At 42.8% G+C, this 16,523-nt stretch overlaps 1 protein-coding gene across 1 annotated transcript in view; it reads right to left on the bottom strand.

The window, feature by feature from the left end:
• Positions 1-6,590: 6,590 nt before the first annotated feature.
• Positions 6,591-16,523, bottom strand: part of LOC135429420 (somatomedin-B and thrombospondin type-1 domain-containing protein-like) — a 93,373-nt gene continuing 83,440 nt past the window's right edge. Inside the window, exons 3-4 of the mRNA XM_064683712.1 lie at positions 6,819-7,013; positions 6,591-6,607 (exon numbers count right to left, since the gene is read on the bottom strand). Coding sequence (XP_064539782.1) covers positions 6,591-6,607; positions 6,819-7,013 — 212 coding nt within the window. The remainder of the gene's footprint in view (positions 6,608-6,818; positions 7,014-16,523) is intronic.

Genomic DNA, 16,523 nt, shown 5'->3' on the forward strand with positions numbered 1-16,523 from the left:
CAAGGGGTTACATCACGTATTTTCTCAAATTCGGGGTCGGTTCGAAAATCAAAACTTTTTTGATGATTTTTATTGAATATCTCGGGTAAATACTGTCAGATTTTGAAATGTTATACCTTTTTGAATTCGTACGGATCCCTACTATCAATTGGCATTCATCGATGGTTAAAAAAATGTTCAACCTTATTTGATGATTTTTTTGAATATCTCAGACAAAATATGCCAAACGTACCAATCTCCAGATTAAGTTTTTTTTACTGGGACTTGAAAAAATGATCTTTGACAGGCTATCTTGTAGTGGAAACTCTCGATTAGTGCAGTCTCTCAGTTCTTTTAAGTTAATTTTTCAATATAATTGGCGCTCTATATTTAATTGATTAATAAAGGGCAGAAGGGAGAAGAGACTATAGCTCCTAACTTTTAACTCTGCACTGATACGTTTCGAAAGGGAAGCAGGGAGTTAGAGAGAGAGAGAGAGAGAGAGAGACTAGAGAACGTGGATGAAAGACGGCAAATAAAATGTCAGGCTTCTAAATTGTTGTGGTAAACAAATGATGATGGTCCAAGCTTAAAGCAATTTTTGAGTTAATGTGAAACGAGTAAGAGAGTCAGCAAGGCAGGGTCCGAGATGAAAGAACGAGAGAGAGAGAGAGAGAAGTTGAGGGGAGAGCCTGACTAAACGGCTGCTGTCCTGCACATATGTATTGCATAATTTTGGGCGTCAGCAGCCTCACAACTTATGCAAATTGAACAAGTCAAGTGCCACACACACACACGCACACACACACACACACACACATATGCACATAAATTTGCATAATCAAATGCCATATTGTTGTGGCACGCCTCCCGTCACCCGACGCCCAGTTTGTGTGACGTTTTTCATCTTGGACGATTACCACACACACACGGACACACTCACGCACACATTCAAGCAAGTTAATTGGAATTTAGCACATGGCCCGTAATTCACATCCCGTTGTGAATGAACGTGTGGGAGCGAATGAGTGAATGTGAGTGTTCAGCAATTATTTTTATAACGTTAATGAGCACTGCGCATTATTGTAGCTGCCGATGGCGGCGACAACGGCGACAACGCGGATGATGATGACGACGACAGTCAGCGCCAAAAGTGTGCGCACGTAGTTGCCACACTGTAAGAAATTCCCCAGAAGCTGTTCGTCTATCATTTAAGCAAGATGTATTAAAAACTTACTGATGATTGACTGATTGATGATCAATGTACGACTCAAACTTTAAGAGCTGTGAAGCAGAATTTATCACACTTGTTACCTTTGGTATTGAAAGTGAAGTGGAAATTGGGTGAACAAAATTTAGTTTGTCTTCTTATTCGTTTTTTTTACTAGACTAGCTTTAGATTCACTTTAAAGACTCTTTGTAAAAAATGCATTGGAGTCATGCTTCTGGTCTTATGAAAAATAAAGTAAAACTCGAGTGTGGGAAGTGGAAAGACGCATTTCACCGATTTTGGCGAATTTGGAAAATTGAAAAAAACTGTAAATTGCTACTTTTGTGTCTTGTATCCATCTGTATAAAATGTCATTTGAGACATGTTTGCCGAATAGCCAACCTTATGGTATGTGGAATTTGTTTAGTTCTTTTTTTCATTTATAATTCGTTGATTGTATTTTTACAAGTAGGTGCAAATTTTAGCTGTTTGCATAAAATTTACTTAATTAAATCTTAGCTTTTGCCAAAAGCTTTCAACTTACACTTAATAGGAATTTTAGCACCTTTTAATATTTATAGATAAACATAAAACATAAAGAAAACTCTTGCGCTTGATATGTTCTCATTATTTCCAGCTACTCACCGATAGATGGCGCTCAGTGTAAGTAACTGAATTCAGAGCATTTCTCACCTGTATGTGGCACTGGGCATTGTGTCACGCCCACCCCACATAACTCAAAGGTGCGTGTGTGTGGCATGTGCTTGTGTTGTGAGTGTGTGTGTGTTGTGTGTGTGTGTGTGGGCGTGAGCGTGGGCGGGCGCGTTTGTTTACCTTAATTATTACACACATGCCAAAAAAAGGCGCAGAGCCGCAAACTTCAGCACACACACACTTACACATGCATTTGGTTGGCGCTCGTTTGTTAGCAATTAACTTGGCATTACACAATTTTTAATAGCACACTTAACGACGCCACGCCCCTCGCTCTGTCTCCCATTTTGCCTCTCGCTCAGCGTCTTCGTTTGTGTCTTGGCCTGAGTCTGCGTTGACGTAAATTGAATTTGCGGCCTGGCCAATTACCTAATACAAATTGCACGTATTTATGGGAGTTGTTGTGGCTGTTAATGTTGTTGTTGTCGCTGTTGTTGTTGCTGTTGCAACAATATGCAACAGCTGGAAGCTCGTCACGAGCTCAGCTCCGCAATTTCCGCTTGGCTTTTGTGCAGTTTCCTTTATTAATTTTGCCATTTGCTTTGATCCAGCTTCGCATTTTTTCGCTGCTGCATTTGCTTTTTATGCCCTGTAGCCATTGATAATTGCTAGAAGGGTATAATGGTGCCTTGCGTGAGTATGTGACAGGCAGCGGCAGCTGTCGCATGAACTAGATGAGCTACAGATTTCCAATTTTAAACGTAGCTTCTGACCGCGCAGAGCAAGTTCGATGGCAATTGTCGATAACTTGCCATCTTTTTTATGTTATCGATAATTATGTGTATCGCAATCATGTCTGTGCGCGTTTAGTCTAAATAGATTCAAGTCATTTCACATTTGGTTTAACCCTCGCATTCTTGAATCGGATGGATCGTATGCATGTGTGCATATGTATACTCTATACTTTGGTTGGGTCGAGGGTATTTTCTAGTCGTTCACTCCCGGTTCGAGCAGAATTGCCTGTTCGCGCTGCTTTTGCCTTATTTTGCATTTGATTTTTCCTTGCTTAAATTGCGAATTTGCAGTCATGTTTGACCCCGATAGCCCAGCTGCTCAATCCCTTGCTTCCAGCTTCTTTCTTTCTCTCTCTCTCTCTCGCACTCGCACACTGTCTGTCTGTCAGTCGCTGTCTCTGTCTGGCTGTGATCCTGTCCAGCTCTAATCGACATTTTAATGCTCTATAATTGCCTGTGACGCTGGCAACCGGCTAAAGCCCAAAGCCAAAGAGTTTGCCCGCCAATAGCTGACAGCAATTTGCAAGATAAACAAGCGCAGTGACAGACACACACACAGACACACAGACACACACACAGACACACACACACACATGCTTAACACTATAAACGGCTTAAAACTGTATTAAAAGCATTTAATTCACATCCGTGCATGTGTGCGTGTGTGTGTGTGTGTGTGCTTTTGTTTTAATTACCACTTACACATTTATTCTTCGCTCTTGTCACAGCGCAAAAGTGTTGCCTACTTTTCAGCGTGGCCGCAATATCCATTATTAATTACTAACATACTTGGACTCACATTTTTTTTTACATTTTGTTTGCATTATTTCAATTGTACTGTTATTATGGCAACAACATAATGCGAAAACTTATGTGAATATTAACAAGGCTACTCATTCTGCTGTAAAGTCTAACAAGTAAAATGGCGCCTGCATAAAATATAAATGCTAAGCTTTAAAAAAAAACAAGCCACATTCAACTTGTTGTTTTTGGAATTTTTGCTCATCGTTATATTTTTGAAACTTTGCGATGTTTACAATTTCCCTTTTTCGACTAATAACCAAAAAAATACGATGTTTTGTGACAAATACGAATTATTGGGAGCAAATAACCAAATTAGTTGCAAATGTTAAGTATGTAAAATATGTGCAATATGTTGTTCCTTAAGGAAAAGCGTCGCATTCTCTTGATTATTATTCCCAACAAAAATGAAAAATATTGTAAAAAATAATAATAAGGCTATAAGTAACTAATAAAATTTCGTCAATAGCCCGACTAGGAGATACTCTGGACCCAGCACTAATCTATCATTACAATCATTCTAGCTTCCTTCTTATTATTATTAAAATATCAAAGCTTAAAAAAGGCACAGCGAACGGCTCTGCTTTTGTTTTTTTAAAGAGTAAAGAAAATTTCTTAACTTTTGCTTGACATTGAGTTGATGAAATTGCATGAATTGTCTTCAAAAAGGCCAGCATAAAGCTTTGATGCGCTAAGAAAGCTCCCTTTTCTTAGGCTATAAAGCTTTAAGCTACTTTCAAAGTTCTTTTGCCAACTTTGGGTTGATTAAAGTGCATGCATTGTCTTCAAAAAGGCTCGTTAAGGTTTTAATAAGCTTTGAAAGCTCAAAATTTTTGTCTATAAAGCTTTAATATGTTTTCAATGTTCTTTTTAGTTTCTCAATACAGCTTTCATATGCTTTGAAAGCACTTTTATATATCTCAATAAATCTTTAATGTGATTTGAAAGCTTTTTCTATTTCTTAATATAGTTGTGCCATTTTTATGGTGTGTGCTTTAGTGGCTAAGCTGTCGTTAATTTAATCCTTTATGCTATCACCCACACCCACACACACACACACCTACACACCTACAGCTCCATTGATGCTTGTGACATGTGGAACTGCTGCTGTGTGTGCTCGTTATGCATACAGTTAAACAATTTTTTAATGGCTGCAATCAAAGTTTTAATTAAACGCTTAAAGAGCGGACAGCGGATGGCAAAACCACAAGGACAACTAAATCCAAAGAGCGGCAACAGTGAGCGGGGAGTGGGGGTTGGGGGGGAGGGGGGGAGGGAGTGTGGTCAGCCTGCAAGTGAAGCCTGTGCGACAGGCACGTCCGAGGCTAATGGAGCGCAGGCGACCCAAAACATAAACAAAAACTTGTGCTGCGATTTTTAATAGTTTTTTTTTTTGTTTTTGTCACTGCAGCTTCTTCTTCTTCTCCGCTTTATTTTTTTGTAGTATTTTGTTTGCTGCACTTCTTCTGGCCTGGGATTGGGGCGTGAATGTGGGCGTGTGTGTGGGCGTGTGTGTGTGTGTGTGTGTGTGTGTGTGTGTGTGTGTGTGTGTGTGTGTGTGTGTGTGTGTGTGTGCCGGCGGCGACACTTAGCCAAATATAATATGGCTTTTATGTCAGCCACTTGCAGAAAATTGCTTTGGCTCTGCATGCCAGGCCAAAGGGCAGCGCGGGGTTAGCCGAAAGGGGGCCTGATGAGGGGAGTGGTAGGGGGCGTGGGAGGGGTAGGGGGAGGGCTGGGCAGATACTGGAACTTACGTTCTTTCACGTGCGTCGACTGCTTATGCAGCTGGGCGCTTTTAACGCTGTCAGTTTTTCTTATGTCCTGAGCGGCATTCAACAAAAAAGAAAAATAGAATAAAAAAAAAAAAAAAGAATGGGGAAAAAAGTTTCAGCTTCAGCTTCACCGAGCGAAAGCTGACAGATGCATCTGCCGGAGAGATGCCCCCGCGCCACGCGGCCCGCGGCCCAAGTACAAGTGCATCAGCATCAGTGGATCCCTCCCTCTCACCGTCCCCCTCCCACCTCACCCGTCCCACGAGCCATCCCTCAAGCGACTTAGCTTGCTCCACATTTTGCCGGGCGTTTAGGTGAAAAAGCTTTTTGCATCGCAAGTTCTGTCAATGCAACAGTCGGGGCAATTTTAATGGCTGAGCGGGCACGACGCTTAAATACCCTCGAGCCACGAGTTTCTAAGAAGGTGGATGCTTCTTGAAAACTATGTGGCTTATCGAAGATTTAAGAGCGTTCTTTTGAACTTTCAAATGCTTTAAAGAGGTTTCAATGAGGTTTCAAGAGGTTTTGAAGGACTTTCAATCAAAGACGGGGTATTCAAAGAGATCTTAAACAAGTTTTAAAGGTGTTTCAAGGGGCTTTTAGGCAGGTTTCAAGGGGGGCTTAAGCACGGTTTAAAGAGCGGTTTTAAACTCTTAAATGAGAAACATTTCAAAGAGGACTTTTAGATGGGAAGCGTCTTAAAATAGATCTCAAAAATATATTAAAGGTATGTCAAAAGGGGAAGAATGAAAGAATGTTATTAAAGGTAGAAGCAACCCCATAAGGTTTGCTCTAGCGCACGTGGTATTACAATGGGTGTAAAATATTTGCGCTGCATATGCCGGGACGCTAACAATGAGAGCCAAGTGCTTACTAAGTGGATCAACATATCAACATTCTTAACAAATGTGCCATGGAGAATGGTAAATGGTAAATGGAATATGGAATATGGAATAAGCCCCTTTGACAGGAGAGTACGGTTCACGAGCTTAAACTGGCTGCCAGATGCGTGTAAATGGGAATCTTCGATCTCTATATAGATATAGATCTATATAGATAGTTATATATAGATGTATTATGCTATGGATACATCGAACTTTATAAGCTAATTTATTGATACTATTCTTGGGCATCTTAACCTGGCTTTAGAATATTGGGATTAATTAATTATTCGATTTAGCTAATGTTTATCTGCGTACCCGGCTTGGGAGATCGATGGGGTTCGATCCTGCGAAGTCTCCGTCGCATTTCCAGTTGGGGATTTGCAATTTTTGCTGGCTGGCAATACGCCATTTTAATTAACGGGGCAGGGACAGGTGCAGGTGCAGGTACAGGTGCACGGGCAGGTGCAGGAGCTCAGCTGCAACAATTGCCGACTCAGCTGTTGTTCTCACCTGTCGAACGGGGGAAGCGGGGGTAGGGTTGAGGTAAGCGGACAGTGGGCAGTGTCAGGCCGGATATTTTTAATTAAAAGTGCATTTCATTAAAAGCGGCACACACGCATTTACAGATACAGTTACAGGTGTAAAGGCATGCAGATAGGCGCTCTTTATTCAGCTGCATTATGCGTGTGTGTGCGTGTGCGTGTGTGTGTGTTGGACTTACCGCGCAAAATCTTCTTATCGCGATGGCCGTGACAGCGATAGCCCTGGCAGGCGCGCTTCTGGAGCAGCGAGGGGCAATGCTTGCCGCCGTTTTGGGCCGCCTGCAGGATTTGGCGCGTGCGCGTCATCATTCCAGGTCCGCAGCTCTTGTCGCACTCGCTCCACGCCGCCCACTCGCCCACCTGGCAGTCCAGCACTGAAAGTTCCAAAAGACAAAAGCGAAACATCGCGTTAAACTCTGAAGTCCATTCAAAGGCAAATACAGTCAAACTTCTCTAAAGCTAACTTTTAAATACTTGGCATCCATAAAGTTGAAGAAAATTGAACTTATCCTATCTTGTATTTTAGATCTTGCATCTTTTATTTTATTCTATATATCTTATAGCGTATCTTATGATAATTGGTTTTAGTGAACCTTACCTTATCTTATTTTATCTCATGTTATCATATCCTATCTCATCTTATATATCATATAGTCTTATATCAAATCGAATGATATGATAACATTTAATTATCTTCTCTCTTCTCTCTTTTCTCTATTCTCTTTTCTCTTTTCTCTTTTCTCTTTTCTCTTTTCTCTTTTCTCTTTTCTCTTTTCTCTTTTCACTTTTCTCTTTTCTCTTTTCTCTTCTCTCTTCTCTCTTCTCTCTTCTCTCTTCTCTCTTCTCTCTTCTCTCTTCTCTCTTCTCTCTTCTCTCTTCTCTTCTCTTCTATCTCATTCATTCTAAACTAATCTCTTTTCATCTTATTTCATTTCATTTTATTTTATCTCATTTCATCCACTGAGAGTTTTCATTTGCAGGAACAAAAGCTGTAGCTCTGATATTAACCGAATTTCCGTGCATCATTGCCTTTGTTGATTGTCCAACACTGGCGCCCTGCTGAGCGTTGCCACCTTGTTACAATGGACTCTTATTGGAGTACATAAGAACAAAGGAATATTTGTCCGGCAGCATGTCGACCACATTCGAAACGGCCAAATAAGAGCCTAACCAGAGCTGGCAAAGGAATTTGGGGAAAATGCATTGAGAAGAAGCCTTGCAGCTGGGCTTTTGTTTCGGATTTTGCAGTTGCATATGCAGCTGGAGCTGCAGTTGCCGTTGCAGCTGCATTTGGCTAAATGCATCGAGCGACGTTTCAAGTTTCTTAATTAAAAATTGTGCAGACCGGCAAAATTAATTAAAATCCATTTGCCTTGATTGCGTCGAGGTCCTTTGGCTTTGGCTACGCCTTTGGCGCTGGCTTTGCATTTGGCCAGGCCAACGTTTCGTTTTGATTCGGTTTCGGTGTTGGATTTGGTTGCGGATTTGCTCGGCAGCGATTTGGGAAGGGATTCTGGTGGACGGCAGCCTTTTAGTCTCGGCCCTTAAAGGCGCTAATGAAGCCACAAAAAGCGCTGGGCAGGCAGGAATTGAATTATGCTGCTGCCTGCTCTGCTCTCCCTCTCTCTTTCTCTCCCTCTCTCTCGCACACAGATATATCTCTATCTCGGTTTAGTTTAAATTCCCTTGGCTAGTGCAGTTGTTGGCCAGAAATTGCTAAAATTGTCTTTAAAATCGATTTTAACTGCATTTATCGATGTCATTTGCAAAAGTTTTTCTCCCCTTTTTCTTGTTTCTTTTTCCTCTGACCCTATTGAAAAGCGTTAAAAGGGTGTTATGGCTTTGTGCAAAGGTCTGCGACAGGCTAAGGAAGGCATCTGCGAACCCATCCTGATCGACACGAGCTGGGTCGATCCTGTCATGTCCTTCAGTCTGTCTGTCCTTCAGTCTGCCTGTCCGTGTGATCTCGGGTGGATCTCGGAAATGACAAAGATCATTTTATAATTTAAGAAAATTCCGAGGAATACAATTTTGCCCAATTAACTAAATTTTACCCGACCTGTAGAAGACCCTTATGTATTAATTGGACGTATTTTAAGAATGAGACTTGAACTTGAGATATATATGTTTGCAGCTCAGCGCTGAGTGCAGGGTATTTCGCAGTCAGGCACGCCCGACTAGGGCACTCTTGTGTGTGTTTTTTTTTGCCTGGGTATTATCTTTAAAGGCGCTTTGCTCGTCATTTTGTACAGTGTGCTGCACGCACACACACACACAGACACACACACACACACCACAAAGCGAATTTATATTTTCATTTTCATTTCGCCTTTTTGCGCAAGTTTTCCAAAGCATTTTACCCATTGCTTTTCAGTGTGGACGCGCGAAATTAGCAGAAAGGAGCAAAAGAAGGCCAAACAAAGCGCTGCGATAATAGAACTAAGTGCAGGAGGGTGTGTAAAGGGTGCAGAGAGAGTGTGTGGGCGTGGGTGGTGTGGCAAGGGCGTGTGGGTGGGGCAAGCATAAAACTAAAGTAGTTAAAATTATGATTGCATTGGCTGCTGGTGCTGCTGCTGCTGGAAGTGTTTAGCATATTGTGTGCAGCTTCATGAATGCGAATGAGAGCAGAGAAAAGGCCACAGCAGAGAGTCGAGAGGAGAGGAGAGGAGTGGAGTGGAGTGGAGTGGAGTGGAGTGGAGAGGAGATGGGATGAGACGGGCTGAGTGAAGCGAGCGCAAACTTTGCCAAGAACTGAGTATTTTGCCTGGCAGCGCTGCAATCCTGCGATCCTTTCGTGGAGCTTGTTGTGGCAATAAATGGCATAATGCTGCTTAGCAATCAAGTGGCATGATTAGGAGCACGGTGCAGAGAGCGGGGAGCGGGAAGCGGGAAGCGGGTAGGCTGGGCGGGGATTAGGTTGGGTAATGTCACGGCTTATCCACTGTCGTCGACTCCATTTATCTGCCACTCGCACTTAATACCCAGACTGAGCCATTCGACCAGTTGGCCATTTGGGACATTTGCCAGCCAGCTGTCAGCAGTTGCAGCCGTGATAACGCCTGCTGATAACGATGATAATTATAATGATGATGGTGGAAACGTTCATAATGATTATGATGATGACTCTTGCTGGCTGCTGGTTAAACTGCTTGACCGAAGAGATGAACAACTTTTAGTTTCTGGCATTTGCAGTGCATTTGTCAGCTTATAAGACGGCGACTTGACACATTTCACATGCAAGCTATGTTGCAGCGTTGCCACATTTCACTTGTTGTATTCCAATTTTAAATTTTTAATCTTCACTTTTACATTTCACCTAAAGATTCCACTTCCAATTCCACCTCCAAGACCCAATTTCACTAGGTTCCAGCTCCGAGACCCAATTAGCCCAAGCTCCACCTGTAAGATTTCCCAACAAATTCCACTTCTACCGTAAACCTCTTTGATAGCCTCAAATTCCACCTTCAAGTATTCCAATTGACACTTTTTAAGCTTCACTTTTACTTTCCACCATCAAGTTCCACCTCCAAGTTCCACTTTCCTGTTGCAGCTCTTGTAAGCGCCTCTTAATTTTCTTCAACTTCTTCTTCGTCTTCAATGCGTCAGATGTAAATGTGAGTGGGCAAGCCTGTAAATTTAACAGCTATTGTCAGGATCAAAATGCCGTATGCAATTACACAATGGGTCAGTTGGGGGCAGTTGAAGGGGCGCGGCGCATCCACTTGCTGCGCCCGAGTATTTGTCATTACGCACATGCCACGACTGCTGCTGGAGTTGCATTTCCTTGGGGCACACACGAGTTGCCAGAACATAACTCAATGTCCCAGCGAACTCAACAGACTGCGTCTAGGGTCTAGGGGGCAGCAGCCGGAGCAGCCGGAGCAGCAGTTCCTGACGCGTTCGGGGCCAAAAGGGCAAACGGCAAATACATGAAATGCTGCACGATGTTGTTGTGTGAGCCACAGAATGGGGCACGGAAATAAACACAGCTTGGTTATTTGTGGTCAGCGATGCGCAGCAAATGCCCTCAAAATGTGTGCACGTTGCTCTTGTTGTTGTTTTGACGAGCCAAAACCCTTGCACCATCGACCTCCTCAGCTGCCCGCTTTGGTCAGTTGCGCCTGACGGTCGTTCTTTGTTCCAGCTGGCCAGCTGGCCCGCTGTTCAGCCTGTGTCTGCGAGCCAAGTCAAACAATTGCTTTTGACAAACTCAAGTGCGGCAGATAAACAGATAAAAAGTCGCAACCCCTTTGTTTTTCAACGGACGGCGCATTCAAAATGGCGTCGCGCGTTCTGCTCTGTGAAGTGCGGCAACCGCGCTTGACAAGCGGCTCAAAGACGTACAGTCTACAGCATGAAGCACAGCTTTTGTGAGCCAAAGTGCATTTCATCGCTCGAAAAACATTCCATTGTTGTCAAACTTACACTTTTTTCAAGCCACTTCACGCTGAAGAAATGCGGCAACAGCGTTTTTTAGGCATTTAGGCTGTACCTGTACATGATGTCCGCACTTGATGCAGCTTTAGGTCAGAGAGTGTTGCCACATTTCACTGAAAGGCGACAACAGTGCCGGAAGTCTTCACATTGCGTTACACTGTTGCCACATTTAACTCTTGCATTTTATTGAGGCGCTTGCTTGAAGTGGCCAGAGAAGTGCGGCAACAGCGCATTCCAGATATTCACAATGAATATGTTAACTAGACAACATTCGATGCAGATAAAAGGTGTTGCCAACTGTCATTATAATGCGTCGTTGTCGTTTTTAGCTTACACTGTTGTCGCACTTCACTTGATCTTCAGATAACAGTTGTAAAGTGACCAAAATAATCAGGCAACAACACCCGCTAAGACGCAAGAGTCAGTATCAAGTCAAAGCATAACCTGCCAAGCATCACACTGTTGCCATATTTCACTGAAGTGCGACAACAGCGCTTTATTCACATTGTTGCCGCTTTTTCACTACCTTTAATTGAAACAACCGACCCCACATGCCCCGACATAACATTGTTGCCACATTTCAGTTGCTCTTAAGGGCTCAGGTCAGCTGGAGCATGGCTAATTCGTGTCTTTCGATTTTAGCCTGGTTCTTGCAGTCAACAAAGCTTTCAAATTGCAACAAACTTTTGCGCAAAACAAGAGCTTTTCCCCGGCAACTGTTGTTGCTGTGCTCTGCCCGAAGTTTGCTACCCAAAGGCTGTCAGCAGCAAACAACTGAGCAGTAAACCGAGATGAAAAAAAAAAAAGGAAACTTTCAATAACTGATATTGTCGCTTCGCCTTGTTGTCAACACTGTCAGCAGCAGCAGTAGCAGCAGCAGTTAGCAGTAGTAACAGCATCGAGTGTTCTCATAACAATAACTAAAACTTGCCCAAATACTTGGCTTTGGCTTGTGTTAACTTTATCGCTCATAAGTTGAGCTTGTTGTTGCTGCTGCCTGGCATCGGGCCAGTGTTGCCAAATTGCAGGAGCAGCAGGTGCGCAGTGTGGCCAGAGTCGTTTATGTTTTTAGGGCTGCCAACATTTTAATTAATTTTTCATTTCGCATAAATTTACAATTACAGCTAACAATTTGGCATTTAGGTTTAAAACTGAACGAGACTCCATTGCAACTAATATGCGAGCATCGAGTAGCCGCAATAAGTGGGCGTGGCAACAGTCAGCCCCTGCATATGGAACACGTCCTGATTGCCAATATCATGTGAACTGCCAAGGTAGCTAATGGCACAGAAGGGAGGTGCGCAAATTGGCGCTTCAAGTGGGTTTCGTTTCAATTGTTGGCACTGGAATTACACAAATTTGTCGCCATTCGTTCGTGCTCATTAATTTCAACATGTATTTTTAACAATGTGGCAAATGGTTGCCAAAGCCCGAGTCCCACAGCGACAGCCGCACTACCTTTGACCCTTTGCACAGGCATTGCAGCTGCCTGAAGTGCCACTTGGCGGCTAAACACTTCGCAACAGCTGCAACAACAACAACAACAACAACAACAACAACAATAAGAACAACAGCGGCAGCAACATTTGCATATGGCAGCCCAATGGCCACTTAGTCGACCCTTTAAGCGCCACATTACGTTTTATTTGCCTGAAATGGATAAACCCGCCACGCTTTGTCCGCCCCTCTCAAAAATTCACCCAACCAGCTAGGTATGCAAGCGGAAACGGCAGATAGCCCCATGCCTGGGTACAGTTGGGGCCAAAGCGCGCAAAAATGAAAAGCGGCAACAGTGCGCAGCGGTAGGGTTGTCTAACCTAAGCTTAAGTGCAAAGTTGCGTGAAAATGCACATCGAGTTTACTAAGCGAATTTTAACAATATGCAAATTAAGCTTAGAGTTTGATTTCGCAGAATTTGTCGTAAAGAAAAGCTTCAATAATTTTAGAAAATAAGTTTGTAAACTTCTAAAAGCTTTCTTACGACGTCTTTATTTGCCAAAGAAACTGTTGTCAGACTGAGGTTGAGATAAAGGTCTGTTTAAATTCCAATTAAGCTTTAAAGTTCGCTTAAAGCCAAGCTAAAAGGAGTTGTAAAATCCATTCTCCTTTGTAAGCTTAAAGCTCTCTCCCTACGTTTTTACTTGTCAAAGAACGTATTGCCAAACTTAGATCGAGCGAAAGCTCTGTTTAAATTTCACATAAAGCTTTAAATTTCACTTAAAGCCCAGCTTAAAAGATTTTTAAAATCCCTTCTTGAACTATTGAAAAGCTGATTTAAATTCCTTGAATTAGTTAAAGCTAATCTTACTACTGCCCATAGTTATTATATTCAAGTTGATTTCAAATGTTTTTCTTTAATAAAAAATAGTCGAATAGACTACAAAAGCTTTAAGAATATTTAATCGCAGGAAAAAAAGGCGCAAAGTTCCCGTTTTCCTTAATTTAAGCAACTATCAAACAAAACTCTGTTAAAGCTAAAGGCATTCTTCTTTCGAAGAAGTTCATAAAATGAATATTATAGCTACTTAAAGCTTTTCGACGGCTTGCAATCAGATAAGCTTAAAGCTCATTTTTATTGCTGCATAATAAAATAATTATAAATCAATTTACCCACAATTGCACTACCTATAGAGAATTTCACTAGGAAATCAGGTTAATATTAAAGCTGCTTACAATGAAAGCACACTGAAAGCTCAGCAAAGCAGAAATTTAATTGCCTACTTTCATAAGCTCCAATAAAATTCCAATAATCGATATTAAAGCTTTTTCGACTGATAGAGATATAGCTGACTTAAAGTTCAATTGTATGAGGTTTCATAATCTGTTTTGTTTCCTTTTTTCCTCAAATGCGCTTTCAATATCAAAGTTCAGTTCTGCAAAACTTCTAAAGCTTTTACTGGAAAGAAGTTGAAATGGCAAAGCGCATTTATAAATAATTAAATTGCAAAATATACACGTGATATTTGTTTTTAAAGCGACCAACTCTTTGGCCCATGGCTAGCAAGCATTCCCCACCCCCTTTTGTCCTTTAACCTACCAGAAGCAACCCCCCTTTCCCTCCGTTGCCGCCTGCTTTGTCTGGCGAGAAGTCCTGCTTCACGTGCGGCGAGTGTTTCACTTGCTTTAGCTTTCGCTTTGGCTTTCGCCTGGAAAGCGGCACGACAAAGTTATAATAGCCCTTTGCGGCACAAACACACACACACACACACACACACTGAGAGCCAGCATAAAAAGTGAGTGCCACACACACCTACACACCTACACACCTACACACACACGCACACACGCAATTGTGTGTTGGGAAATGGAAGAACAAATGAAAGCCGGCAAAAGCCAACGACAATTGCAATGTGGGGCTTGCGTATGTCAACGTGTCAACACTTAATGTAAATTACAGTTTGTTAACCACACACACTACACACACACACACGTACACACACACACACTCCAATTACCTAGACTAGGGCAACTATTTCGCCGTGCGCCCGCGCTGTTTTATGTTCATAAGTATTTAATGCGACCTTCTGACATATAACAAAACTGCCCCCAGCCCAACCTCCGAACACACACATAGACAGAAACACCCACACACACTCACACACACACATCCTCACACCCCCAGCCACTGTAAGCATACACATTAAATTTGCCAGCGCTGTCAAGGACATTGCTTTTGGGGGCGCTGCCTTTTGGCAATTGTGGCCTTAGCCAGCACTGGGCGAAAGTCGAGCAATTTTCAATGTTGGTAAATGTTGCAAATTGTGCAAATCCTGCGTCCACTGGGCCTCTGCTCAGCCATCAGAGACGAAGGACTCTCGAATTTCGAAACAAGTGCAACAAATGCAACTAATTTAACCGCAAGCCAAACCAGCTAAAGGACTGCATATTGGCCAGGCTCAAGCTGCAGTCGGACGCACACACACACACACGCACACACTCACACGCACTCGACTCATTGGCCATGAGTCTGGCAACTGAACTGCAATAAATTGTTGAGATTTTGCTGGGTTTTTGCTGCGGTTGTCCACAATTAGCCTTTGACTGCCGGCCCACAATAGAGTGTGTGTGTGTGTCGAATGTGTGTGCAAGTGTGTGTGGCCGGAATGTACACGCTTCACATGGCAAATCGAATCTTTGACCTCGCCCGTAAACTTTTTTTCAGCCCGGCAATCCTTGGATGCGTAAAAAAATGCACAATTCAGTTAGGGTCCACCATAAAATTGAGATGCATAATAAACGCTCCGCAGCCGTCGTCCTGCGACCCCAAAAAGTTGACCACGTTTTCGACAGTTTTTCCAATTACATTGAACCAACTGGACTCAACTCCACTCGACTCGACTCGGATCTGTTCAGCGGGCCACAAAACAAAGCGCGGCTAGTCGCTGCGCTGAAGCGTCGACTAGTCAGCGAGTCCAGCTGCCAGCGGCATATAAGAGTAATCCAAAAAAAAAAAAAGAAATAAGAAGAGAGCACAAAAATGAAAACAAATAAAAACAAGTAAGAAGCTCTAGTAGGAAGTTCCCGACTAGGGGATACCCTGATCCCTCTGAACCCTCTTGCAATTTGCGCTAGCTGCAGCTAACGTTTTCTTAAATAACTTTTGTGTTTCTTAACCGATCTTCATGAAATTTTGAACATTAGATCCTATTGTGCTGTAGAAGACAAGCTATGTTGTGTAGATCGGGCGGTGGCAAGATACTTGCTCTATATATACTATTCAAGAAGCTACATGTCAAATTTGCTGACTCTAGCTATAAAAACCTAAGAGATTTAGCTAGTCATACTAGTCGTACTGCGCGGGCTCTAGGAGGACCTACGTTTAAAATTTCAGGTTTCTAGCTCTTATATGTTCTGAGATCCTTGAGTTCATACATACGGACATGGCTAGATCGACCCGGCTTAAGATGCTGATCAAGGATATATATACTCTATGGGCTCGGAGATGGATCTTTCTGTCTGTTACATACATTTGCACAAATACATTGTACCCATTTTCAACGGGTTCAGGGTATAAAAATGTTAACGTAACGGGCAAAGGACACGGCCAACCTGCTAGCAGCCCCCCACGCATGCCACCTGGTTGCTGCGAGGGCCCTAATGAATGCAATTTATGCCAACGGTCACACAAACTTCGCACTCTATCAAATGCACGGGACGGGGGCACAGGACACAAGGACACAGGCTTCCAGGCAGGTGCCAGTGCATATCAGCATATCACAATTGCTGTCTCCCTCGCTCCCACTCTCTCTCTTTCTCTCTCTCTCTCTCTGTGCGGCAGCCTCCGCACACTGTAAGCCGCCTTATATCAACATTTTTTCCGTAAACTTTAACCTGAGCACATAAAACGCACAACAAGGATATAAAAGAGTTATGTAAATGTTCGCAACAGGCAAACTAAGGGGCACACACACATATGCCCCATAACAATATACACTCTGCCAGCTAAC

Source organism: Drosophila montana, unplaced genomic scaffold, assembly GCF_035044405.1.
Source record: "Drosophila montana isolate Dmon_TW-CO22-7 unplaced genomic scaffold, ASM3504440v1 contig_2666_1, whole genome shotgun sequence".
Lineage (NCBI taxonomy): Eukaryota > Metazoa > Arthropoda > Insecta > Diptera > Drosophilidae > Drosophila > Drosophila montana.